This window comes from Diceros bicornis, chromosome 3 (assembly GCF_020826845.1).
Source record: "Diceros bicornis minor isolate mBicDic1 chromosome 3, mDicBic1.mat.cur, whole genome shotgun sequence".
Lineage (NCBI taxonomy): Eukaryota > Metazoa > Chordata > Mammalia > Perissodactyla > Rhinocerotidae > Diceros > Diceros bicornis.
The window spans coordinates 42,631,545-42,659,345 of NC_080742.1; the positions used below are offsets into that span (position 1 = coordinate 42,631,545).

The 27,801-nt window shown below is 35.6% G+C and overlaps 1 protein-coding gene across 4 annotated transcripts in view; it reads right to left on the reverse strand.

Annotated features, from left to right (window-relative positions):
- The window catches only part of CRPPA (CDP-L-ribitol pyrophosphorylase A), a 264,411-nt gene that overhangs the window by 135,101 nt on the left and 101,509 nt on the right, over positions 1 to 27,801 (reverse strand). For 3 of the 4 annotated variants that reach the window (XM_058526606.1, XM_058526613.1, XM_058526620.1), the window contains 3 exons: positions 26,494 to 26,591; positions 1,137 to 1,229; positions 564 to 656 (listed from right to left, as the gene is read on the reverse strand). In XM_058526606.1, coding sequence (XP_058382589.1) covers positions 564 to 656; positions 1,137 to 1,229; positions 26,494 to 26,591 — 284 coding nt within the window. The remainder of the gene's footprint in view (positions 1 to 563; positions 657 to 1,136; positions 1,230 to 26,493; positions 26,592 to 27,801) is intronic. The other variant, XM_058526629.1, reaches the window with a different exon arrangement.

Consider the following 27,801-nt stretch of genomic DNA (forward strand, 5'->3'; position numbering starts at 1 on the left):
ATCAAGTAAATTCTGTACTAAACATACACTTTCAGCCTTTCACAGAAAAGATCTCTTCAAAATTTCCCCGGCCATTCTTATAGGAATTCTCTTTCATCTGTTGTTCACTCTACTTTTGCTGTCCATGGAACAGAGAAGATGAAACAACTTAAGAGTATATTTTCTTCCATTTGATTTTTTCCTCTTTTTTTTTTAACTTTGTGATTTCTTCTCTAATGGCATTCTGTAATACACTAAATAAAACCCTTTCACATTATCCAAACAACTAGTCAATTCAGCAATATACTTTGCAATTTTAATGAAGGAAAAGAAATGAAGTTGGTTGCTAGGTTGAATTAAATTGTTTTCCAAACCTGTCAGTTCAACTCAATAATTGCAGTAATAAGGGCAAGAGTCATAGAAGTCATAGCAACAGAGTAAGCTCAAGAATCCACAAAGAAGAGTTTCTTCTTTGGGGTTTGGATGAATTTCCTCAATTGGATGAAATTTTGTTCAATAGAAAAGTTGAATTCCAAGGAAGAAAGTATAAGTTTGAAGGGAAAGATCTACATTAATTCACTTACTGAAATAACAACAACAGGATATAAAATGGAAAGATTACTCTTTTCGAGCATATTCAGTAATTTCTGGGTTTCTTCAAAATCAGAGGTCATAACCTGAAAGACCAGAAACATAGAAAGAAATGAAAAGAAGTTCTTAAATGATTTAAAAGTTAATTCAAGAAAAAAAATGGAGAGCTTTTACATAAATATTCAAAATATTTAGCAAGCTTAATTTTTAATTTTCAAACAATTTTAAATGCTATCTGTAAGGTAATACCTATTAAAATTTGAACTATTTATTAATTCAAACCTGTGTCGTCTTATCTGCTTTATACCAGGTACAAAACAGAAAACTGAACATACTGTCTAAAGAAAGATCACCCTCTTCTCATTATGGGAATTAGCTTGTTAGAAAATGTTATTTCCCTATTTCAAAAGAAAAAAAATAAAATTTCCAAATACATATTGAATAACACAACTCATCTATCAAGATCTTAAATTCGAACATTTAATAATCAAGAAAAATAAGTTCTCCTCCATATTACATTTATACAGATCCTCAAGAGTTTTCAATCATTTGTATTTACTACTTACATTCACACAAACAAAATTGTAGCATGGCTCTAAGATGATTTGTTGAAGATGTCTGTCAGCATGACACAGAGCCCCAGATGTGACTTTTACATGCTAGGAGAAACAATTAAAGGAAAAAAGAGTTTACAAACTAGATAGAAAGACCAAATGTGAACATAAACAACTTAGTTACAAACGAACACAAAATTGCTAGAGGCACCTAAAGCCAAGGACCATATGTAAAAACAAAATAATTTAGGGTGAAGTTTACAAGGCTACCAAGAAAAAGACATTTGAACTAGTCCATGAATAACGAATATTATTTAAGCAAACAAGGAATAGGAAATTGTTTCAGATAACGAAAAAATGTAGAAAAGGCACAATATATTCAGGAACAGGTAAGTAGCCTGGTTTTTCTTACAGAAAGAATATATTTCAAAGAACGTTAGAATAAAATAAAAAGGTTGGTTAGCCAGGGATTGTTGGAGGGTTCTAGAAGCATGTTAAATACTATAGTTACAAAGAATAGATTTGACTAAGCCTGGAATGACTAGAAGCACGGAAAGTAATAAGAAATTATCATAATAATATAAATGATAGAGAAATAAGATTTGAACTAGGGCAATGATAAGAAGATAAAAGAAGAGATTATTACTAAAGGTAGTCCCAGACTAGATTTAGAAGGAATAGTAAGATATTACAAAACCTTTCCTAATTTTTATTCCATATAGTTCAATATTCTAATTAATTTCTATTTTTTCTACTATAAGAATATGAACAAAAACAATTACTACACAAGGGATCTGTTATGATGATGCCTGCTATAATAATTCCATAGGAAGTCACATTTCAGTGGATAATAGCGGCATTATATTTAGAATGCTTTACAATTTATAATTCTAAAATAGAATACTTGTTCCTTAGTAAAACACCAAACTCTGTACCTCTAAAAGCATCACCTACTCAGTAGAATTCAGCTTAAGTCTATGTAACTTTGACAAAATATTTGAGAAAGGGAAGTAAAGGTTTTGAGGTCTTAGCTTTGCTATAGAAATTAGTTGGCTTATCAATTTCAAGAATTTTACTTTGGTTTAAAGTTCTTATTGAGTACACAGTTCAGAGAGAAGATTATTAAAAAAACAAAAACCTTCCATAGTCATCAGCCACGTATTGATAGTAAAATAGAGAAGAAATCAGCTTCCCCTGTGCAACGTTAACTTTGTTCAAGGAGTCACATCTAGATATGACAGGGAGACAATTTTCCAGGGGTTTCTCACATATCCAAACATCTTCAAAGGCATTAATAGCTAATTTACTCCAGATTGGCTTTTCAAGGATGTTTGCATAGCAGGCAGACTTACAAAGATAGATACATCTCTTCCTGGAGCAAATTTGCTTATGTTCCAGAAAGTAAAGATAGAGACATCTCTCTCCCTGGAGCAGATTGGCTTGGCATTCCAGAGTAATAAAGACAATGTCTCCCTTGCAAGAGGAGGATGGACTGGTTTGCCAGCAGTGCCTGTATAAGGCCAGTGCTTCTCAGCATCAAGATTCTTCTTCAATGGACCCCACTGCCTGGCAATACCTAGCTCTAATCGGATTTCCTTATGGGAACCGCAATTCAGAAAATCAGTGCTACACTGTTATTGTCCTTACTGCTACTGCTGTAACAAATTGCCTTTTCTCTGACCCTGCAGTTTCATGTCTCTTGCCAATGTTTATGTTATTGGCATACATGTTCACTTACAAGTAGGGTATAATCCTCAGATCCTGACAAGTTTCTGACTTGACAGATATGACATAAGGCAACCACATCATGAGATCTTAACTTCAACAATTGAGTGAATTCTGAATTTTAAAAAAATGACTTAGTTTAAAATTTTCTTTTGTAGGTACATGAATTAGGATGTTCTCTAGGATGAGAACATGGGATTCTGACTTAGCTTTTAAGTATGAAAATTGATAAACTTCCTTGTGCGCGCTCCGCACTGGCGGCCCGGGTTCGGATCCCGGGTGCGCACCGATGCACCGCTTCTCCGGCCATGCTGAGGCTGTGTCCCACATACAGCAACTAGAAGGATGTGCAACTACGACATACAACTATCTACTGGGGCTTTGGGGGGAAAAAAAAAGGAGGAGGATTGGCAATAGATGTCAGCTCAGAGCCGGTCTTCCTCAGCAAAAAGAGGAGGATTAGCATGGATGTTAGCTCAGGGCTGATCTTCCTCACAAAAAAAATAAAAATAAAACTGTTTAAAAAAAAATTGATAAACTTCTTGAAGACAGGGTATGGGATCCTTGAGGACAGAAACATTCATGTTTTTACCACTAGCAAATGCTTGATAAATAGGTCTTTAAAACTAACCACGTTTGTTTTTTTTTTAAGAGATCTTGTTTCAAGAAAAAAAAGTATATGTTCTAAATATCAACAATGAGGAAAAGTGGTTTTAAAAGGTTAAAAAAAAATTCATCCAAAAATACTATTACCTAGAAATAATTACTCTGAACATCGGATAAGTATCATTCCAACAATTCTCTATTAATAATATATGCAGTAAGCTGGTAGGACAAAAGGATGAAGGAACAAAAGCATTAATACATTTTATTAAAATGCGATCATAATATGCATGTCATTTTAATTAAATTATTTAATGTTAGCAAAAAAAATGAATATAGTAAAACTGAAGGTGCTGCCAAATTTCAGATAATTCTTCACTTCCAGAAAGTTTAGTTAGTTTCTAAATGTTAAGAAAGATATCATGGACAGGATTAAGATACTGGACTTTTAATGGCAATGCATTTCATTTGTAAGTTGACTTGCTTCTATGAGAGAGAAAGAAACAGAACATTTTAACTTCCACTCAGAACTAGTAGCCTAGTTCTGGTCATATTATTTTTATCTTGACAAGGTTTATTAGATTTATATCATATTCTACAGCCATAATTCACACAATTTAGACATATCTACAGTCAAGGAAACTGACTTTTTAAATAATATCTTTCTTTCAAAATTCTTTATTTTAATTCACTTCATTTGATGAACTTCATCTGCTAGGGTTTTTTTTTTTTTTTTTCAACAGCCTCAACATTTTTTGCTTTTCTACTCAAAGAATATTTTATCTGGGAATAAAGTTTGGTTCACACTTTCTTTCCCTCACAGATTTGTAGTCACTGTTCCATCATCTGCAAACATTCTGCACTCTCTTGATGTTTCTTATATTCCATTTGTCATTCACCCATTCTCCATTCATCATTTTATTGGGTAAATTTCAACATCAAGTCATTTTACCAAGAAGTACTCATAGACGTTATATTAGAATTTTTTCCCCTTGTCTTTATAACTAAACGACAATTTGGCTGGCAGTATATATTCTTGAATTCCACTTTCATTCCACCCAAAGTTTCTAGACACTGCTTTATTGTACTTGGATAATGAATATTGTGGAGATTCAAGAGGTCAGGCAGAGGATCCTTCTAAGTTTTGTTTTTGTTTTTCTGCACCTAGATACCTACCTGAAGAATTCTTTACGAGGAAGTTCAAAATCCTAATCAGAATCAGAACATGTTTGTCAATTGTTATTTCTCAACTTTTCCTGAAAATAGGCCCTTTAGGTCTTATAGCATCAGTTTGCCATTTCAAGGAAATTTTATTCTAGCTTCCAGAAGAATTTCTTGGTTCGTCTACCTGATGTATAAACATTATTCATATGTTGGATGCCTTTATCATGATACATATCTATTTTCTTTTAGTTTTCATTTAATTTTTACTTGGAATACACTGTGATTATCTCAATTTCCTGCTATGATAATAACCTGACTTTTATTGTATTCTATTTCTAATGTACTGATCAGCTCTGTAATAGTGTTGCTCTAGTCTTCATTTTGTTTCCTTATTCAGTCACTCAATCTCTTGCAATGCCATCTTTTGAATTTTTAATCTTCTTGAATTCAGATTTTTACTAAGTTCTACAGAACGAAAAGGTATAAGAATATTTTTTCTTTTTTTTTTTTTTTTTTTTGTGAGGAGATCAGCCCTGAGCTAACATCCGCCAATCCTCCTCTTTTTTTGCTGAGGAAGACGGCCCTGGGCTAACATCTGTGCCTATCTTCCTCCACTTTATATGGGACGCCGCCACAGCATGGCTTACCAAGCAGTGCGTCGGTGCGCGCCCGGGATCCGAACCAGCGAACCCCGGGCCGCCGCAGCGGAGCGCGCGCGCTTAACCGCTTGCGCCACCGGGCCGGCCCCAAGAATATTTTGAGGGGTAGAGAAAGCCTTGAGTTTTCTTCCAGATTTTTAAAATCGGATTTCTGGGTGCTGTGATTATTTATTTTTTAGCATGAATTATAGAGTTTCCTAATTTTTTTTTTTAACAAGTTGGAGAGTTAAAAATGGTAGGCACAGATAGTTTTCCCTGCCTCTGCTGAGGTACCACAGAAGATTGAGGGATTTTCTCTGACTTTTCATTGGCCTTCATTTTCAGTCCCTCGATCTACTTCTCCCAAAATTAAAAATATTAAGAATTACCTGGTTTTAAATGAATCACCTTTTGCCCGTTAACAATGTCTTGGAGATAGATCCAGGGGTGAGGTGTAGACGACACGATGAGCTAGATCATTATCTTCTTTTTCTTTCTTGTCTGTTACTTTTTTTTTTTTTTTCTGTGAGGAAGATTAGCCTGAGCTAACATCCGTGGCCAATCCTCCTCTTTTTTGCTGAGAAGACGGAACCCGGGCCAACATCCGTGCCCATCTTCCTCCACTCTACATGGGACCCCGCCACAGCATGGCTCCACAAGCCGGGCACCGGTCCACGCCCAGCATCCAAACCTGAGAATCCCAGACCACCGAACCCAACCGCTACACCACCAGGCCGGCCCCTCTTGACTGTTTGAAATTTATGCATGAAGTTGGGTCTCTCACTTTTGTTGGTTGGTGTTAGTAACTTTGCTTGATTTGCTGATTCGTGTTTTTTTTAAGCACTGGAGGAAGGAAGTTGTGTAAATGATTTTCAATCTATCATATTTACCAAGTTGTCACCATTATTTTTAAATATTTCAAAGAATTATTTTACTTTACTTGTTGTTTTTGTCCATTCGGACTGCTATAACAAAATACCATAGACTGGGTGGCTTAAACAACGAACATTTTTTCTCAGTTCGGCAGGCTGAGAAGTCCAAGATCAAGGTGCTGGTAAAGGGCGCTTCCTGGTTCAAAGACAGTAGTCTTCTTGCTTTGTCCTCACACAGTGGAAGAGGCAAGGGAGCTCTCTGGGGTCTCTTTTGAAAGAGCACTAATTTCATTCATGAGAGCTCCATCCTCATGACCTAATCACCTCCCAAAGGGCCTCCCTCCTAACACTATCACATTGGGTTTAGGATTTCAACATATGAATTGGGGGACAGAACACATTCAGTCTACAGCACTTGTATACTGGACATTCTTTAAAAAAAAAAACAAGTGAAATATTCACTAAACATTAAGAGTATCTTAAGATTAGTATTCCTAAAACAGAGCTTCATTTCACTTTTTCAATTAAGAACATGCAATTTAATATACATACATATGTATTACATGTATGTCTGTGTATAGTTCCTATTAAACCTAAAATTGTGAATTTGTCATTCAAGTCCTCCATAATCTACTTATGTTCTATTCAAATCCTAACCATCCAACTCTACTCCTCAACACAAATATTCTTAAACTATAAGGCCATTTTCCTCTATTGTCACAAACACTGGGCTCATGGTTGCCTGGGATGGCTTCAGCCCACATTGACTTCAATATATACTTGTTTTCTTATTAAAGCTATCATGTATTTCTTAAACTTTATTAACTATTAATAAATAAATATAACATAAGCTCTTAGAATATAGGCTATACATACAGATATATGGAAAGAACACTGCCCAGCCACAGTGTTATTGTTATTAAAATATATTTGCTCTCATATTATTTGATAAATTAAAAACTCCAATTAAAAGTTATTCATTAACTAATGCCCACAGACTAAGACAGAAATGCATATATTTTTACAAAAGGTATTAAATATTAGCATTTTTGTGCCTTCTTTAAAAAAAAACAGAAAAACCAAACTACAATTTTTTTCTTCTTGAAATTGAGACTCTTTTAATAATTGTTTCCAGTTAAGTGTAATTCTCTTATTTGGTCATACTGCTTTCCTTCCAACCAGAAAACAAACAATATTTTCCATGCTTGAGTAAAGAACGTTAGATTTTACCTAAATATAGCAAAGGAGTCTTGGACACTTTTAATAAACAAAGACTGCATTAGACAATGCTATTAGGTTGTTTATGAAAAAGCTCTGTGGCATCATCTTATGCTGTCATTCCTAATGTTTCCACACTCAAACACAACAAATGGAACAATCTGCTGGCTAGAGGAACTCCTTGTTCTGTAAATATCTTGGCTCAAAGAACATTTAAACAAAATTTAAAACAACCTTCCAATGTGTTCGGTAAAATTAAAGAAGTATACCAAAAAAAAGAAATACTTTCCTTACATCATAACAAATAAGAATTTAGAAAAGATTTACTATTAACTAAATGCAAACATCTGCATATTTAAAATAGTATTTAAAGCATGGATATTAGGAAGGGAGACGAGTTGTCAAAAAATGTTTTCTATTTCAAGAAGAGTTAAGGCTTAACTAAGGCTGAAAGGCTTTGATTCAAGTCCCATGAGTCAGAGCTTCAAAAATGTGTTTCTGAAAAGCCAACCCTCTTTTTACAGAACATGCTGCCTGGAGCATCTCTGAATCCGAATCCATCAATTTCGCACCTCCCTCCCATTCAAACAATGGCACTAACGTGGGTATAAGCAAGAGAAGCAGAGAGACAGATGCACTTTTTTTCCACTCTGTAGACAACACACTAACAATTAAAAAGTGTTATGGTTACCAGGGGCTGGGCGTGGGGAGGATGGGGAAATGGGGAGATGTTGGTGCAAGAGTACACAGTTTCAGTTATGCAAGATAAGTTCGGGAAATCTAATGTACAGCATTATGACTGTAATTAACAATATTGTATTGTATACTTGAAATTTACCGAGAGGGTAGATCTTAAGTGTTCTCACCACACACAAAAAAAGAAAATGGTACTATGTGAGGTGATGGATATGTTAACATCCACCTGACTGTGGTGATCATTTCAAAGCGTATCTGTATATCAAAATATCAAGTTGTACACCTTAAATATATCCGATTTTTATTTGTCAATTATACCTCAATAAAGCTGGGGGGAAAAGTCTTTCTCCACAGCAAATCCAGATTTTTGAAGGGAATCATCTGTAGCTATAGTCAGCTGCCAACTGAAGGCTGAGACTGGACCATCAGCTCATCAGTCAATGTCTTTATCAATGGAGTCGCCTCTGGCCTCTGGGCGCTATGTCTGGACCTTCAGTCAGAGGATAACAGCCCAAAGCCTCTCCAACTTCATTTTAGTAATCGTCACTTGAGATACCCCTTTAAGAAGTATTCAATATTTTCAAATTTTGAGTTGCCAATTATTATGTACTTTATGGTTATTTTTAGACTTTTGTGGCGATTTTGTCCACCTGGCATTGTGCATTTAGTGTATTATTATTTATTTTTGTTTGTTTCTTAGAATCAGCTTTCAGGGTCTTTTTTGTAAAGAGCATGGCCTCTCGAGCCAAGGTCCCTGGGTTTAAATCTAGCTCTGCAATAAACTTGCTGTATGACTCTGGGTAAATTACTTAAGCCCTGTGGCTCAATTTAGTCATCAGTAAAAGAAATACTTCAGAATTGATAGGAAGATTAGTTAAACTAATATGGGAGAGTTAAGGATTAACTTGTCAAGGACTTCTTCCCTATAGGTTGGCCTCCTGGAAAGCTTCAGAGAAAAAAGCTATAGCTTTAAGGCAATGAATCTTGAGGTGATAATCAGGTTACCATTCCGCCATCTTATATAAGCTATGGACCTCTAACGACGAACACTGAGCTGGTGGATCACACCAGTGGCCCTCTACTACATAAACTGCCACCACAAGACTCAGACCCTAGCCTGCTGGACATACCAAAGAAAGTCTTGATGTTCTCCCAATCCTAAATGCTCGGCAGGCAGAATAGCACTAGAACCAAGATTCTGCCAAGTTGCACTGGCGTTGGATCCCAGTCCCTTATCAAACCAGGGAAAAAGCTGGTACTTCCTTAGTTATGCAGCTTAAAAGCCACACTGTACAAAGTTTGGAGTCTAACATTCTGCCTTGAAGATCCATTTGCATTGCTACATAATGCAGTGGACACTGCCTCTATTCCTGAATACATGGACTTGCCCAAAAATCACTGTTCTAGAAAGTTTAGTCTAGCGTGAGTGCCGTCATGGCATTCACCTTTGGTTGGTTGAATAAATGTAAGGCACTAGTAACCATCCTTCCACATAGCACTATATTCAATATTTGCTATTATTATTCCACTCACTTCTCATTTAACTTCCACTTTTAAATGACACTTTAACACATCACCCCATCTCCATTACCCCTTTGCATTTTTACCTTACATTTATTGAGGCTTTACCATTTGTCAGAATCTGTGTAAAATACTTTAAACAATTACCTTATTGAAATCACACAGCATACCAATGCATATATTTTCATTATCCTTATATTATGGATGAGGAAACAGAGCCAAAGAAGTTTAAATAACCTGTCTGAGATCATACAGCCAGTAAGGGGTAGTACTCAGACTAAGGTCTGTTAGACTCTCAGGTCCACATACTTAACCTCTGAAGCACACCGGGTATCAGTTTACTCCAGGTGACTATTACCTCGTTACGGAAGTCACAATACCTTTACTCAGATGAGTGATACTACAGGTCCCAAAGTTAACCTCATCTGGAGGATGTCATTTGAGTACTAAACAGCTTAACTGCCGCCATATGCAATCTCCTAACTCAGATCATTTTTCTGGGTCCTGGACAGGGAAGAAAGTATCGAAGAAAGATCCTCCAATTCAGGTTCTCAGATTTGATCCTGGAAGAGTCAAGTGCTTCTGAACCACTGCATTCAAAATATGCCAAGCCATTAGTGATGGCAGCAGAAGTGATTACTGTGGTAATACTCCCTTAATAAAAGTCCTCCTTTACGCGTCCCTCTCTCTTACTGTTAAAATTCCCTTGGAAGGCCAATTATTGTTCTGAAGCAAAACTACAAAGACTGTGGAATGGAAAACAGAGACCCTAATCCTAACAAACCTGAGCACTATCATAAAGAATTCAAGCCTCTATTTTATCATACAGATTCTACAGCCTAAGCTAGATAGTATCTAAACAAATGCACATCTGCTCAAGCTTATCTTTCCACTGAGTTCTACTATAGAATGTTATACTATACATAACTAGTGGACAGTTCTGTGCTAAATGAGAAATGACAGGCATTAGCTCATAAATCATGTTTGGCAGGCATATTTTGTAAATATCCATTTTATCATTTTGTAAATGACAAAAGATGATACGTTAAAAAGGTATGTGCAGTGATATGACCTCTTGATGTTTCTTAGTAATGCATAAAACATTTGCAAGCTGAGAATTGGCAAGCTGACATAAACAAATCTTATCTGTCTTAATTAAAAATAAAAAAGTCATGAAGAGTATTCTATCCATTGATGGATTAGAGTTTCATTCATTCAACCAATAAATATTTATTGAGGGCTCTGAGCCACACACTAGATTGTACATTGAGAAGACAGCAATGAACTAGACAGTTTCTGTCCTCATGCAGCTTATATCATACTGGGAAGATGAAATAAAAGTTTAGACCTGTGCTTCCCCAATTTCAATGTGCATAAAAAATCTCTGGGAATCTTGTTAAAACTACAGATTTTGATCCTATTACATGTGAGGTGGGGTCTAAGAATCTGCATTTCTAGCAAGCTTCCAGTTGATGTTGCTATAACTGGCCCATGGATCACTCTGAAGCAGAAAAAGGTTAGATAATTTGAACCCACATTAACCTAAAAGCCCTCTCTCATTTAGGAAGATATATTTACTGAGGAGTGTGCCTCCATCCAGCAATCAGAAGATAACTTGAACCTTGACTCTACCAAAGCTATTTCCTTTCTGTATCATCTAAAATAAATTACCTATATCTTTATTAAATCTATCAGTATGGCAAACATAAGTGACTAAAATTATTCATTACTTTACCTGTTTTTTCCCCTCAAATCCTTGCTAAATTTACAGCATAATCTAATTTTACATTTAACACAATTTTAAGTTTTTCTAAGTAATACAAATACTGCCCAGGGTATAATTTTTCTAAGTAGTAAAAACATTGCCCAGAAGTATAATTAGAGCCTGTTTTCCATATAAATATGTACTAACAAAGTATGTACACGTTATATTCCAGTCAAAATGTCATTACTTTGAAATTACTAATTAGAATCCACACCAACAGTTTCCAGTCAGTTTTATAGATGATTTAAGTAGTCTACTAAAGACTATAAATAGTTTATTACATTTAGCTATGCATTCATTAGAAATAGGACATATATAGCTTTACCCCCCAAGCCATTGTAAAATTTGAGAGTGCATGAAACAAAATAGGTTATATTAGCAGCCCTTAATTGTGGGCAACTTTGTCCTCAGAGGAAATTAAGCAATGTCAGGAGAAGGTTGTCACAAGTGGGATGGGGAAGCACTACTGGCGCCTAGTGGTAGAGGACAAGGATGCTATTAAATATTCTATAATGCACACACAGGTCAGCCCTCCAGAACAAAGAATTACCTGTACCAAAACGTCCATAGTATAGCTATTGAAAATCCTGGAGATGGAGAGTTCCAGTTTTTGGTTTTCAGCATTATCCATGAATCAATAACTGACGCTAAAAGCAGTATATTCTAGCAACTTTAAGGTTTTATTATAGTCATTTTTTACAAAGGAAATACCAAAATTGCACCTTATCAGACAAATGTTGTAAGATAATTTTTAAAATGACATCGTATCACAAATGTGACAAGGGTGTTCAAAATGACTAGATGAGGTATATATTAAAAACAAATTCCTAGCTCAAACTCCGTCTGCCACCTAGTTTTTACATAGTCTCTAATTTTAAATTAGAAAAGAAATAAGAAAACTAAAAGCAGCTATAAAGATGTATGAATAGCTTAGTGATGAGTTCTTTCACACGGAATCATAAAGAAACTATACACTAGATTAACTTTTAAGCAATATTTAATACCACCCCAATACTTGTACAATCTAAATACTGCCATTATAATTGTTTAAACATTACATAGTAAGCGAACTATTTTTCATTAATGTATTTCCTCTCAAGTGAGAAATATAATTGCTATATTTATGTATAAAATAAAATTTCCATCTCATACAACTTTCCACTATGAGTTACATACTAATAACCTATTGAATATACATTGTTTAGCCTATAGGTCCATAATTTTTTTTATTAAGGATATCCTTGATAATATATTAAGGATAAATTACATTTTGAGCAAAAATAACAGAAAAATGATGTGATTTAGCACAGAAGTATGTGAACATGTGTACCTCAGGATATTTTTAAAGCAGTAGATTTCTAGATAATATAGAAAGGTAACTTCATATATTGATATAGAATTTTATTACAGATTCTAAAGAATATATCTTAAAATGTTGCTTATGGACCTATTTCTGCACCCCATTGCAATTCCCCTTCTGCAGAGCTCATTTCTCCTGCATTGTCTCTCCTCTCTCTCTCCTTTCCCGACAGAGGGCTGCTGGTCACCAACTTCATCACTGTTGCTAACTTCAGTTCATCTAATCTCTGCAACATCTGCTATTTGCTTCCCTCCTTTTATAAAAATGGTTTTCCTCTGGTTGGGAAATCAATTAGAACTTCTTGGGTGTGCTTTGTGTTCTAAACTCTTCTCAACTGTTCACATGATTGATGGACGCCTAGCGGCTACCTCTTTATCCCCAGAAACATATTTGGCTGATGTCCAGGTGGAGAGGTATTCCACAAGCTTGCCTCTTCATCATCCTATAACCATTAACCACAACTATTCACCTGACTCCCACCAAATATCAAGTACTGTGCAAGGGACCAGTGATAAAAGAGATGGTGAAAGAGATGGGCATAGGAATAAATAACAATAAAAAAGCAGCATACGCAAAATGACACTGCTATTGATAAGTAGGTTAGGAAGTCCAAGAACCAGAAAAATGGGGACAACTTCATGGAAAGAGTAATATTATACTGAGCTTTAAATCAAACATAAAACTAACAGGTAGGGACGGCATGTGATCAAACAGAATGCTGAGTGAAAAAGAGAGAGAAAACTACATATTCCAAGGCATGAGGAGGTCAATATGACGTACCACAATAGAGATAACATTGTGAGTGAAAGGTTCAGTATAGATTGTGAAAGATCTGAAATAACTTTTCAAGCTATACAGACTGTTTGACTCATATGCAGTGAACAGTTATTGGAGGTATACAGTATCAATGCAAGAAAGAGCAAGAGGAGATTTTTAACCTAAGCAGACAAACACTTATAGGCTTCGGAAACAAGTTTTCAAGTAACAAGGTGCCATGGATAATTTATCCTGACCACAAGCTCAAAGGGGTACATTTGGTTCAGTTTCCCTAGAACAACAAAAACTCTGGAGCCATGATTTAGCTAAAGCCACCAAGAACAACAGAATAATCTATGCTGTGTTACAAAGTAGAGTTATACTGCATGCAAATAGTTGAAATGAAGTGCATCTCCAAATTCAATGTTTAGGGGAAACATATTAATTAATAAGTATAAAATGACATTTTAAAAACACTATGTATCCTATGTTGAGAACCAAAAAAAAAAAAAAAATCAATAACATGAAGTGAAATTACAGCGAATAAGCTCTAAAACTATATCTCAATTTAAATAGCATAAGAAAATTAGTATATACAGACTCATCAAACTCAGCTGTTGAAGGTTGGAAACTATAATCTATACATCTTATAATCAGCTTTTTATAAGGATTCGCCTTCTAAATATATTTATCATGAGTGTAAAATCAATTAATTCCCTGAATTAGAGGACTCAATATTTACAAATATATACCCAAAGCTAGATATTGGCTCTTCTTTTGGTTTATTTATTTGTTTTTAACTTAGCATAACAGTTGTCTAGAACTTGTGAGCAATGACCTCATTCCTAAGTGGACAAGGATGCAAAATATCCTTTTTACAAATTAACCATCTGGTTCCTTTAGGAAGAGTAATATTTCAATACATCCATGTGTTTCAAAAATATACAGATATGAAAGGTGAAGATATGCAAGTATATAAAGAAACAGTAGAGAAAGTGGCATTTAGGGAGGAGTATCCTTACTACCTCATTAATAATCATATTGTAAAACTATGTCAACCAATTTTAATTATAAACTGTTAATTTTATTAAATACAGCATGAACATAATTAATACCATCCAGAGCAACTAGGTGGTCCAATAATTTTGGACCTTTCTACCTCTGGAAAACTGATCAGGAAATCTGGCTAACATCCCAAATAAACTGAATGAATTTAATTGAATGGTCTTCAGCTAGTTTCCATAGTCTTGTACATACACCAAAACCACACACTCTAACTGAATTAATTGTGTTGGCATCGTTCAGAGTCAGAGAACCAACAGCAGTGTTCGCAGTGTTATTTCACTGTTAATACACTGTACTGTACAGTGTTCAGCTTCAAGAAATGAAAAATCCTAAATCCTTAATCCCAAATATTATGCTATAATATATGCCAAAATAAGCATAAAATAACTATTTTGAATGGGTCTTATGATGCTGTGATAGCTTAATTTGTTCTGTTTCTTTTATTTCTGCTTTTCCTCTTACTTCATTTGCTATTTTTGACATTTTGTTTGACTAATATGTCATACTCTGAATTTAGTTAGGTCTACAAGAAAAGGCACAGATGCATACACTGGACACAACCTTGAGGGCATTAGGAAAAATAAACTAGGTACCACAGACAGCCTCAACAAAACCAGGGCACGCCTGACACCCAGGAAAACAAATGATTTTCGGTTATATCCTGCTTGTCATTTGTGGTTACACAAAACAATAATTAAATTATGTGCTCCAGGAAACAGGAAGAAGTGGACAAGCAAAACGCATGAAAAGCCCTTTTAGTCCCTGTTTGTTCAGAATACAGATCAGCATTCTTGAGGAGCTTCATTTCTTTTATTATAGGAATGAAAATAGGGTTGAACACACATGTGTTTTTAGGGGTAATGTGATGTATGAAAACATTACATACTACATGTCTTCTTTTATAGAATTTTACTTTTAAGCAGCAGCAGCCAACATAATCTTTTTACAGGTGTAAATTGGATCATGCCATTTCCAGCTAAAGTCTATACTTCATTTTGCTCTTAGGACAAAATATAAGTAGTAGTAAGCTTAATACAGCCCACACGGCTCCATCTAGGCCTGTTCCCACCTTTATCCTCACCTCCCATAGCTCCACCTCCACTCCAATCACTTCATTCCAACCACAGAAATCTTACTTCAGCAGCCCTGAACGAAGCTCTTTGTGTGCCTTTCACACACTGTTCTTTCTGGATTTCTCTTTAAATATCTAACTCCTGATTTCCCTTTGAGACCTAACTAAATGCCACATCTGCCAAGAGGTTCTATTGCACTGCCCTCCACTCCCAATCTAAACCATTTTCCAGGAATCTCTTATATAAGCCCAGTTTACTCTTTCCTTAGAAAAGTTATCACAATTTGTGTGTGTGGGTTTTTTTAGTTATCACAATTTGTAATTGCTCCTTGAGAACAGGGAACCATACTTGCTTAGTTCAACCGCCTATAGCCAGCAACTAAATCTTGGTAGGCATTTATTATTTGGTAAATACATTAGAAAAGTAAGGAACTAATGAAAGACTGATTTTCCTATTAATAAATTCCTTACTATTTTCAGCACAGTATACAGCATAAACTATTTTTCAACATTTGTTGAGAGTTGGGAAGGGGAAGAGGTTTCTTCCATCAGTGGCTACTGCCCTGTATCTCTAAAGAGCTCTATCTCCAAAGTAGGTAGGTTCTGTGAAATACTTCAAACTCCATAAGAAATCAAAGGAAGAATACAGCAAGCCTGATAATAAAGTCTTGAAATTTAAGTATGAGTGAAATGTGCATGTGTATGGAGGGGGGGAGAAGTGTCCCTTGTCCAGTTAGTTCCTTATTTTACTTTTTAGCAAGCTCTTACATTTATTTGTGTTTATCATTACATTAGAATTGACATATTCAGTTCACTTCTAAGGTATGTCTCAAATTTTAGCACAGATAATTACAATAAGCATACCCAATCTCTTCCTTTAGTTTCATCAGGAAACTTTTTTTTCCATGCCAATAAAATAATCCTCCCATTGTGTGTTGGGCTATTCCACACCCACACAGATCTGCCCTACAGGTGCCTGCATTTCAATAGTGGTGACTTCATCCTTTTTATATGCTTTTTGCAAAGAGAGAAAAAGGTTCTGAGAGGTAAAAAATGTTAGAATATATGGCATTTTGTGTTTCTATAATTTATGGGCTAAAAAAAATGCCACAAGATAAATTTGCCCTTATAAGGGGAGAAAAAAACCATATAAAACTAGATAATTCCTTTCCCAAGGAGACAACTTCTTTCTGACCTTAGGTATAAGTCCTCTGTCAAACTTAAAAATCTAACTGTCTTTTATTTCTTTCATTTCACCTTTCTTCAAAGAATATTAAGTAGTAGAAACCACAGTGAATCAACTAGCATCTACGTTCATTAGTTACATGATCTTAGGCAAATCATTAAACCACAAGGTTTCTCTATTTCTATTTGTGAAATGAAGGGGAAAGTCATAGGGTTATTTTAAAGAATTAAGGTACAGAGCACTATCCCTGGAACATAGTAGGCACTCCATAATTGTTAGTGTTGTGGCTGTTTATGAGAGAAAACATTCTGATAAGTTGTGTGGTTTAACAGTTTTTAGGCAAATTTAGAAGCCAGGACAGATTTAGCAGAAATGAATGGCATCTCTTCCCAAGGTCAACCAAAATTCTGATTCTGATTTAAGTTTAACAGGATAAAATTCAGTTTTACAAAGTCTACATTAACTACTAGCTTAAGAAAAAAAAAAAGAAATCTAATATATCTCCTCAAAGGAGGATATTACAACTAAGAGATGCTTGAGAAACCATGGTTATTTCTTTCTTTTGAACATCTATACACTTCTTGGCTTTATTATATAAATTCCTACTTCAAGTCAAGCCTCATTTTTTAAAATTCCAAAGTTGTTATCTATATTTATAGATAAATTAGGTACTTGAAATTACATAAGAGAGAAATTTAAGTGCTTAAAAATTAGAAATACCAAGCAGAGCACACATAAAGAATAAAAGGGAAGAAGATTCCAGAAAGATAGTTGTTTTAGTCTTTGAATCTCTGGAGCTCTCCATAAAAACAGATAGTGCAAGAGGGACTTCAAAACCAGAAACCTATAGATAATATCTACTACAAAACCAATATTACTAGTGGGTAGGAATAAACTGCCAGCAACTATGAAGACCCTCACAGTTTAAAAAACTGTGCAGAAGAAAGTGGAAGGGAAAAAAAGGAGCCAAAAACACAAAATCATCAGCAGGTACTCTCTGGATAGCTCAACAGGCCATTCTGGAAATAGCAGCAGAAACTAAGGCCTTTGTAGGCTCCAATTCAAAGTTGAAAACAAAGGAGCCACGTGAAGGTTCTCACTCTGCTGGGGATATCTGGGGGTCCAGGCTAAAGACCATGCAAAACTAATAAAGGGAAGCACCTAAGTCAAAGCACCAGCCTGAGAAGAAGTCTACCATGACAAAGAGAGCTGCACCAGGAACGAAAGAAAAGATTCAGGGAAAGGGAAAGGGTGGCAGAGGTGGACGCTCAGAAAGAGCACGGTCATCTCTTCCATGTTTTCCTAAAACAACTGAATAAAAAGCATTATGCCGTGAAGCTAGAAAAATTATTCTGACCCATCCCTTCTTCCTAAAAATAGACAAATCTCTCTTACTTCAAAAGGAGCAACAGGAGAGGATCTCAAACAAATCTCATATAGATTTACTGTAAGAAATAAAAGAGTAAAATAATGTCCCTACAGGAAACACATGCACATCAGAAACACATGTTCACAAAAGAGATGAAAACTGCAACGCAACATTTGATAATAAGCTATAAGAAAATGATAGAACTATGAAAGAATTGGAATAAATCAGAAACAAGGTGATTAGAACAAGAAAATTTTAAAAATCATGTTTCAGAAATGAAGGTAAATTAGAAAGAATACAAAGGTGAATAAGTATACTAGATAATGCCCAGAGAGAAACATATGACCGAAAGTATAAAAATTTTAAAATCAAAGACATTTTAAAAATCCAAGAGAAATTAATAGCTATAAAGATGGGCAAAAAATATACAATCTTCAGGCAATAGAGAGCAAAGAAAACTAAAGCAATGGAACAAAAAAATACTAAAAACAGTAATACCATAAAAAACTTCATGAAATAAAAAGATGTGAAATTACACAATAAAATAATACACTGTGTACATAAGAATACTGACCCAAAACAACTAACACTGAGAAAATTCTAGTAAAGCAATCAGACTTTTAAAATTTTATTTTTTTTTATAATTTTATTTATTTATTTATTTTTTCCCCCAAAGCCCCAATAGATAGTTGTACGTCATAGCTGCACATCCTTCTAGTTGCTGTATGTGGGACGCGGCCTCAGCATGGCCGGAGAAGCGGTGTGTCGGTGCGTGCCCGGGATCCGAACCCGGGCCGCCAGCAGCAGAGTGCGCACACCCAACCGCTAAGCCATGGCGCCAGCCCTTAAATTTTTTAAAGAAAAAAAAATTTTTCTTTTAATTTTTTTATTTATTTATTTTTTTCCCCCAAAGCCCCAGTAGATAGTTATATGTCATAGCTGCACATCCTTCCAGTTGCTGTATGTGGGACACAGCCTCAGAATGCCCGGAGAAGCGGTGCGTCGGTGCGCGCCTGGGATCCGAACCTGGGCCACCAGCAGCGGAGCACACGCACCTAACCGCTAAGCCACGGGGCCGGCCCTTAAAGAAAAAAATTTAATTGGGCATCCAGGCAAAGAGACCACGTCATTTACATGACAAAGAAAATCAGATTTTCATCACACTTGATCAAAATACTTTATGATAGAAGACAATGGAGAGGTATATTTAAGATGCTCAAGGAAAAATTTTGAACCAAGAATTTTTTTTTTAATCTGGCCAAAATCAACTTGTAGATTTGCAGTCACAGGAAAATTTTATTCACATACAAGTACTTGAGAATATGTGTCCAGGAGCCTTCCCTAGAAAGTCTACTGGAGGATTAGTTTCAGAGAATCAAAATGATTTGCAAAATATCAACATAAGTCTTCTTGGTGAGCATTAAATATATATTTACTTATAGAACTAAGAATAAATACTGGTTTTGAGGGAGACAATATACTATGTAATCACATATGAATGGGAGAGTACGTAAAAAGTAAGAAAAGTTTGCTGTCATCTTACAGGCATTAACTGGTAGTTAAATGATATTAATTCAAATTAGATACTATAAGAGGAGGTAGGAAGAAGAAGACACTAGTTAGTTTCAATGTTGGACAGTACAGAGACCCATTAGACTACAGCCAAAAAAATTAAATTAAAATTAATAAAAGACAAAGTATTTTATAACAATATTAATATAAGGGTAATCATCAAGGGAGAAGGGGAAGAAAATCTTCATAAATGTCAAAAGATATATATTATATAGATACTGATACACAATGGAAGGAATAAACTATAAAGTTTGAAAAACTGGTTACTCACGGAAGAGGAAAGCAACAGAGTACAGAAGGCAGGGATAAAAGTTAGACTTCTTTGAATATAATTTGCTTTGTAGATTTTATTTTCATACAATAACATTTCACACATAATTATAAAACAGGTTTTTTTTTTTGAAAGTTATGTCTAAAAACGAAAGTTAAATAAGACAAATGATTTTATGTATCCAGTTAGTAGCATAATGACTCAAAAGTACTAATCCCAATGATTTAAAAGCACGTAAATTTGATTGTACATCCTTAATAGGATACACATTAAAGACAGTGGAGAGAAAAAGAACACCTTACACTACTCTCAGGAATCACATTATTGTTGAATATTGGTATTGATAGGCCAAGACCGTTCGTTGTATGGGTAGCAAGGGATAAAGCAAATGTGTTATGATGTTGGAATCATGGTCAACAAGAAGTTTGGAGAAAGGAGATAGAGATATAAATAGATAAAATTAATTTAAAAAACATCAAAACTCTGCAACCCTGATTCCAATTTGAATTGGAAATATCTGTCAGAATTCAGGATGTGTTTTATTATTAACAAATAAGGAAAACGATGTTTTCCAACTCTGTTCAACAAAATAAAAGCTAGAAACAATGACCAGTCTAGCAGTAGCCAGTTAGAGAACTGGTTGATTCCAGGTTTGGTCAGGAAATGTACAAGATAAACATAGAACATCTTGTCATACCAGAAAACTGGAAAACTATCAAAGACTACTAGCTTCATGTCAAAAGGATTGAAGCTAACTTGAAGAGGCTTCTAATGGTCAAAAATTGGACCATTTGAGCATTAGTAAAAGTATAACTGCAACAGATTAAAACAGATCAAATACATTTAAAATGAGTTTATAATCTTCAAGAAAAAAAAAAAAAAAACCTCACTGATACTCTCCAGAGCAGAAACCACAATTTCCACATTTCTTGCATTCCACTTAGAATCATCATTTTGAACCTTTATGTATTAATGGTTCTAGGCATTGATGGCTGCCTACACCACAGAAATACAGAAGACCAGACTTTGGTACTTCTTGGTAGGAGTACACATAACCACCTATGAAAAAAACGTTATCTTTTTTGCTGGAAAAAAATATTAGTGTGAATCTGAACAAACCTGTGGATCTCACTCCAAATTTCTAGGATATACAAGGGACAGACAGACTTGTTAAGTGACATGACAAGGATGAAATCAGTAAAACCCATTCTGTGGGCAATTCTAAAGGATAATTTACCCTATATCTTCCCCAAAACAATTACAAGAAATAAATGGAGAGAAAATCTACAGGTTAAAAGAAACTTAAGAGACACAGTAACCAATGGCTATTCGTGGACATTTTTGGTACACTGATTCAAACAAATGGGAAACAAACAAATGGGAAAAATATATAGGAGAATTGGAGAAAAGTGAACACTGCTGGATATTTGAAGATATTAAGGCATCACTGTGGATATTTTGAAGTGTGATTATTGTATTCCGGTTATATTTTAAAAGAGGAAAACCTTTTTTCTTACAGACAGATACTGAAATATTTACAGATGAAATGATATGATAGCTGAAATTTTCTTCAAAATAATCTGGAGGGAAATGAGTAGAGAGGAAACAAGATTGGCCATGAGTTGGTAATTGAAGCTAGGTAATGGGTACACAAGAGTTCATAGCAGTCTTCTCTCATTTTAGGTATATGACTGAAAATTTCTAAAATCAAAAGTGACGGGGGTGGGGGGAATGGCAAGAGAAAAGAAAAAGGTATAGAAAGAAAGCCTAGTAGAACCTCAGAAACCATTTCTGAACTGTGAATAATGTTAAGATGATCATCTCTCTAACAGGCTTATTTCTTCTAAAATTCAGTTAATATTTAGTATGTTTTATCAGATTATACAATAGGTTACTTGGGATTATACTACGAACTGATCAACATACAAATCTAAACAAATTAGTTTAACTCTTTTCTCTGTTGGAATTTGAAAATTTGCTAGGCTAGTTTATATCGGATGGAATTGTATTTAATTCAGGAGATTACAGGCATTTCTTGTGGAGAGCATGTCCTCAGGCTGCTGGCTTTGGTTAGGTAGTTCCTTTCATCTGTCACTGATTTCAAAACTACTCAGATTTTTCTGATCAACTCTAGTGTTTGCATATAGAATTTCTGGTAGATTCAAGGACTAAGAACTAGTTTACATATAAAAGAGATTGTGCCTCCACTTATTTGGCTAAGGAATTATAGTCTGGATGGATGATGATTTCAATGAGGAAATTTTAGTTACAATAAGGTAAACTTCTTATACTCAGAGAAGACTCAGAATTATATACAGTACTACCTCACATGCCACAGGAAGCTAGGATGGCCATGTTAGTGGGCAGTGCCTTTTTCAACTTAGTAACAGATACATGTTTGTGGTAGGCAACCTCTAAAATGGGCCCCCTAACAATCCCCACACCTCCCAGTATTCACAACCTCATGTAATTTCCTCCTCTTGAGTGTGGGCTGGACGTACTGACTTGCTTCAAATGAACAGAATATGCAGAAGTGATGGGATGTCAATCCTAAAATTAGATTACAAAAAGACTGTGCCTTTAATCCTGAATGCCAGAATGTGAGGCAGCCCTGTGGAGAAGCCCACAGGACAAGGGAATGAGGCCAGCCAAGAACCACGTAAGTAAGCTTGGGAGCAGAATCCATTTTCACATGGAGTATGCAGATGAGACCGCAGCCTCAGCCTACAAACAACCGCTTGATTGCAATCAAATGAAAGAACTTCAGCCAAAGGAACCTGGCTAAGCTGTGCCTAGATTCCTATCCCACAAAAACTGTGAAGTAATAAATGTTTGTTGTGTAAAGTCATTAAATTTGGGGGTAATCTGTTATGCAGAAAGCATAATACAATACATAATAAAATGTTCAACTTAGTAATAATAAGTCATGATCACTTATCTATTCATTTATTTTGTCAACAGTCAATAAACGTCGCCTTTGTATCAAGACTGCACAAGGCTCTGAGAAGACCTCAGATGGAGTTGGATAGCGTCCCACAGAAAACAATAGAAGGGTACAAAAAACAGACTGCAGGAAAAGGGTGGGCAGAAAAGCTCCCTGGGGAAAATGGCATCGTGGATGAAGACTCCAGAGGTAGGAAAGTAATATCAAATTTGAGAACCTGAAAGAAGCAGAGCTGGCCTGAAGGGTGCACAGTGTGGAGGTGCAGGGTTACTTGGCAAGAGTACCAGTTAAGAGGATAGACCTTGGTTTCACATGAATGCAAGTGCATCTCCATGTCCCTGTTCTGCTCCTTCATAGCAATGTTAATAAGGACAAGTTAGAAATCCCCCCTGTACCTCAGTTCTCTCATCTGGAAAATAAGGATAATTGTAACAATTTCAGAAGGTTGTTAGGAGCATACGCTATGGTACCTAGTACAAAATAGGTGCTGAAAATTGTTGGCTATTATTATTGCTGTTTTTGTGGTTTTTATTAGTAGTATTAGTAACGTGGGAGATCTTATAGGACATGGCAATGAATTTTTATATTAATTTAGGAGCAATGGAAAGTCAAGAAACAGATTTAAGTGGGAAGTGACGTGATAAGATATACATTTTAAAAACGATCATTCTAACAGCCACATGAAGAGAGAATGTGAGAGGGACAAGATCGGAGGCTGGAGGTCAGTCAGCAGACTGCTGTGATAATCCAGACAAGAGTAGGGGTGCCTAGGATAGTGGCAGTGGTGATGAAGAGAAAAGGACATATTTGAGGGGTATTGAGGGGTAGAATTCAAATGTTTTGGAATTTGATTTGCTTTAAGAGTGAGATAGAGAATGAGTCAAAGATTATACCGGATTTAGGGAACTAGGTAAATGACATAGATTTTCAGAGACTGAAATCCTAGCAGACAGAGAAGGAATGGCTGGAATAAGACTTTGTGAATGTGCAATATCATTGACATTTAAGTGTGATATTGTGAGGGACTTCTGATTGAATATACCGATCTGAAATGCAGAATAGTGAATAACTAAACACAGGGCTAGAGAATAATTATTGCCTCTGGCAAATAGAGGATACATGAAGCCATCAGCATGGCTTTTCAGAGACATCCACTGATCTATTACAGAAACCTAAAAATTATCAACAGAATTCTGTAAAAGAAACTAAGAGGAAGAAGCCAAAAATAAAAACAGATGATCAGAAAAACAAGATGTTACAGGATCCACGAGATGAGATTCCTTCCAGAAAAAAGTATTAGATAAGAGAGTCAAGTGCTGCCATCAGTCAAGGTAAGGACTGAGATGTCTTGTGAACTTCCCAGAGGGAGCCCACTGAGGACCTTACTGAGAGCAGGTCCTGTGGAAGGGTGGTGAGGAAGTCAGAATGCAGTGGATGGAGCAGTGAAAAGGTAAATTATTCTAATGAAGAATGGCTACAGGATAACCTTGGGTTAGGAGAGGATTGTCTGTTTTGTTTTAATGAAAGGAACTTGAATATGTTGGAATGCTGATGGGAGTGAGGGAAGAGAAGAGAGGAGAAGCAGAGCTCAGGAGAGAGGATAGTCTTAATGATTGATTAATTGATTAATAGTCTTAAAGATCAAGTAAAGGCTTAGAGAAGTGAAAAGTTAAACTAATACATGGATGGAGTTTTACCAAGTGGGTGCATTTGAAGGACAAGGGAATTGAAGATATTGGTAGAAGATCCATGATCCACTGAAGTGACGGATCCTGGAGTCTAAGCTAGGTAAGGACGGGTATAACACAAAAGGTAGCTGAAAGAGAGGGAGAAGAAAGGGGGCATGGAGTTTCCCACAAAACTGAAATATGTGCAGTAGGACTAATTTAGTAAAAGACATGGAATGACAAAATATTGTGATCAGAATATAAGGAATAACCTTAGTATTTATTTTTCAGTAGAGTTAAGATGATGGCAATACCCATACTGGGCCCCATGGGTGGGTAGATGAAGTACCCTGAAAATAAAGGTCACTGGAAATGAGAAGGATAAGGGCCTGAGAGGCCAAGGTGGTAAATAAATCACATGGGTCTGTAATGTACCATGCATATATCCCTAAATCCCATGTCATTTCATCACTAAACATATACAGGAAAAGAAACAACAGAAAGTGAGTCTCATAATAATTATAACCAAAAGGACTCCTTGCAGGGTCTAATACTAGAACGACTAACCAAGGAACTAGTCACACAGAATCCAACAGCTGGATGCTCAGCTGGAGTATAAAATCCCAGCTCTCTAAATTTAGGGTTGGGTTGATAGTCTGAGTTCCAATCATATTCTTTCAGGATCTCATCTTATTGGCTTCTCCATTGATTGAATCAAGAATGAATGAGATTATCCAAGAGTAAAAGACTATTTTGAGGCAAAAGGGTGCTTCAGTGGGTGAGGCAGTGGGAAGTTACCTACAGTTAAATATTCTGCAAGTGCAGCACTGAAACTGGGGCACAGAATTTAGGAATAGATTCTTAACAGGTGGACTTGAGATAGAAATCAGAGAACAAGGTGCTAAAAGTTCCAAGGATGCAATTTCCAGAAAGAATGCCCAGAAAGTCAATGGATAAAAGCAACACAGAAGAGTAGATTGTGGCATAACTTTTACGCCTAAGAGACAGCTGAGATGGCTGTCACCTTCTTTTCAGCCTTGGGTTGCTGCTCCAAATACTACTGGTAGAATTTGGCAGCCATCAAAACCACCTGGGGGCAGCTTGTTAAAAACTTAGATTCCAGAGCTTATCCTAGACTATCGCTTCACTAAATTTTTACATATTTCAAGAATGTACGTTTTTAACAGTTCATGTATCTAATACAGACTAAAGTTTGGGAACTAGAGTATCTACTACTTAATATTGTCACACATTTGTCTCAACTCATCGTCAAAAGTTTAATTATTATAGTTCATATTTATTGAAAACTTACTACATGACAGGGGCTTTTCTAGGCACTTTAAATATATTTATTCTATTCAACCCTCCCAACAACTTTACAGCATTGATGTTATCAACATTTTCCATTTAAGATAAGGAAATTAGGCAATAAAGCTGACATCTGAGCACAGGCAGGCTGATATTAAAGCCTGTTCTCTTCCTAACTGTGCTATCATGATAAAATCAGCTAACTAAAATGAACTTTTTCTTTCTGCTTTAACTAGAATTTTACCATGTATATTGTTTGGAAAAAAAAGAGTCATCACATGTTCACCATAAGCTCTGATTGGTGGTTACATATTTTAATGAAAACAGGGAAAGTAATTAAAATTTAATAAAATTGCTTGGCAAACAAAACATTTCAAAATACAAAGTTGTCATAAAAATAAAGTCAGTCAGTCCTCAGTGGTAAAGGTTGTAAATAATTCCTATACACCTCCTCACACTTATTCCTATTTCTTCCATTTTCTTAGCCCTAATATTAGATATAGTTTAACTAGGAAGTTGACTAGTTCATAAAATAAGGAGGGGAGGGACATACATTCACCTCTTCAATATCATGAAACTCGATCTTTGAATACTCACATTTAATTCTTTTCTTAGCATTTCTTCAAGACAATGACCTAAATGCTCTTCATCTTCTTTTGCATCCATAACTATGCAAATCTGTTGTGAAATTCTTTCTGAGATAAAAAGGAAAAAAATTTTAAGTTTCAAACAGAATATGGAACAAAGCCCTAGTACGCTGAAACCTATGCTTACTTGCTCTTCGTAACTGTTGAACGACAATAGGGAGGTTTTGGCTTTGGGCCAAGTGGAGTGCCTTGGACTACTCACTGAAGATGTCCTTGACTCTTCTTACCACCCAAGTCAATAATAACATTCAACAATTTGTGGTTACATAACCAGGACGTTGTGTAAGCAACAGAAATAAGAGATCTTAGAATACATTTGAAAGGAAGTAAATGGAGGTGGCAGCTATTTGGCCTGCTGATTCAATCCTTCCACATTTATAAGGAGTCTCCTAGAACAGAATCCCATCTCCCAGGCAGATCTTCTCTTTAGTCTATGAGATACGTCCTGTGTGCAGCTCACTGTGCCACCTAGTGCCCTGGCTAAGTAAAGCATTTTCCTTGGTATTCCTCTAGATTTAGTCAATTCATACAATTAAGTTCCTTCCTGTTGAGTTATTACCACAAGTCAAAATAGCCAAACAGATTTTCTCAAACTTTGGAACTTATTTGATGTGATCTGACTTAAGAACAGAAGCTGTATGACACAGTGATATTCACCTTTGTAAACCCTGTAAACCGCACTCTCCCAAAAGATGTGCAGTTCTTCTCTACAGTAGATAGATTTGAAATACTAAGAAATGGCTATATTGCTGCCAACTAAGGAGACATTGCATGGTATTATGACATAGATCAAGAAAACAAAGACTCATTTTAAATAGGAGTCCCAAATCAAAAGTTAGTTTGATTAATGTTTGACCCAGCTGCTTCTCACATGTGCAACTCCATATAACATGCTCTACATAACCGTTGATCTAGCAATAGTTAATGATTCTTCCAAGCAAAGCTGGGGATAACAGACCATTTAAAATGATAACACGACCAGTTAAAAGTACTCTAGTACTAACTCCCACTTATCAATATTGAATGTTCCAGGAGCTATATGCTATATTAATGCCAATCCTCACGAGGACCCTGCAAACATTCTGAATCTATGTAACATATTCAGGAAACCTGACTTCAGAGAAATAAAGTAACTTGTCTGAGATCACAGGGTTGTAAGCAGTAGAAAAAGGATTTAAATCCAATGAAATTAGGCTTACAAACACACAGCTATCCTACAGCACTAAAATGGAGAGAAAAGAGGGAAAAGACATCTAAC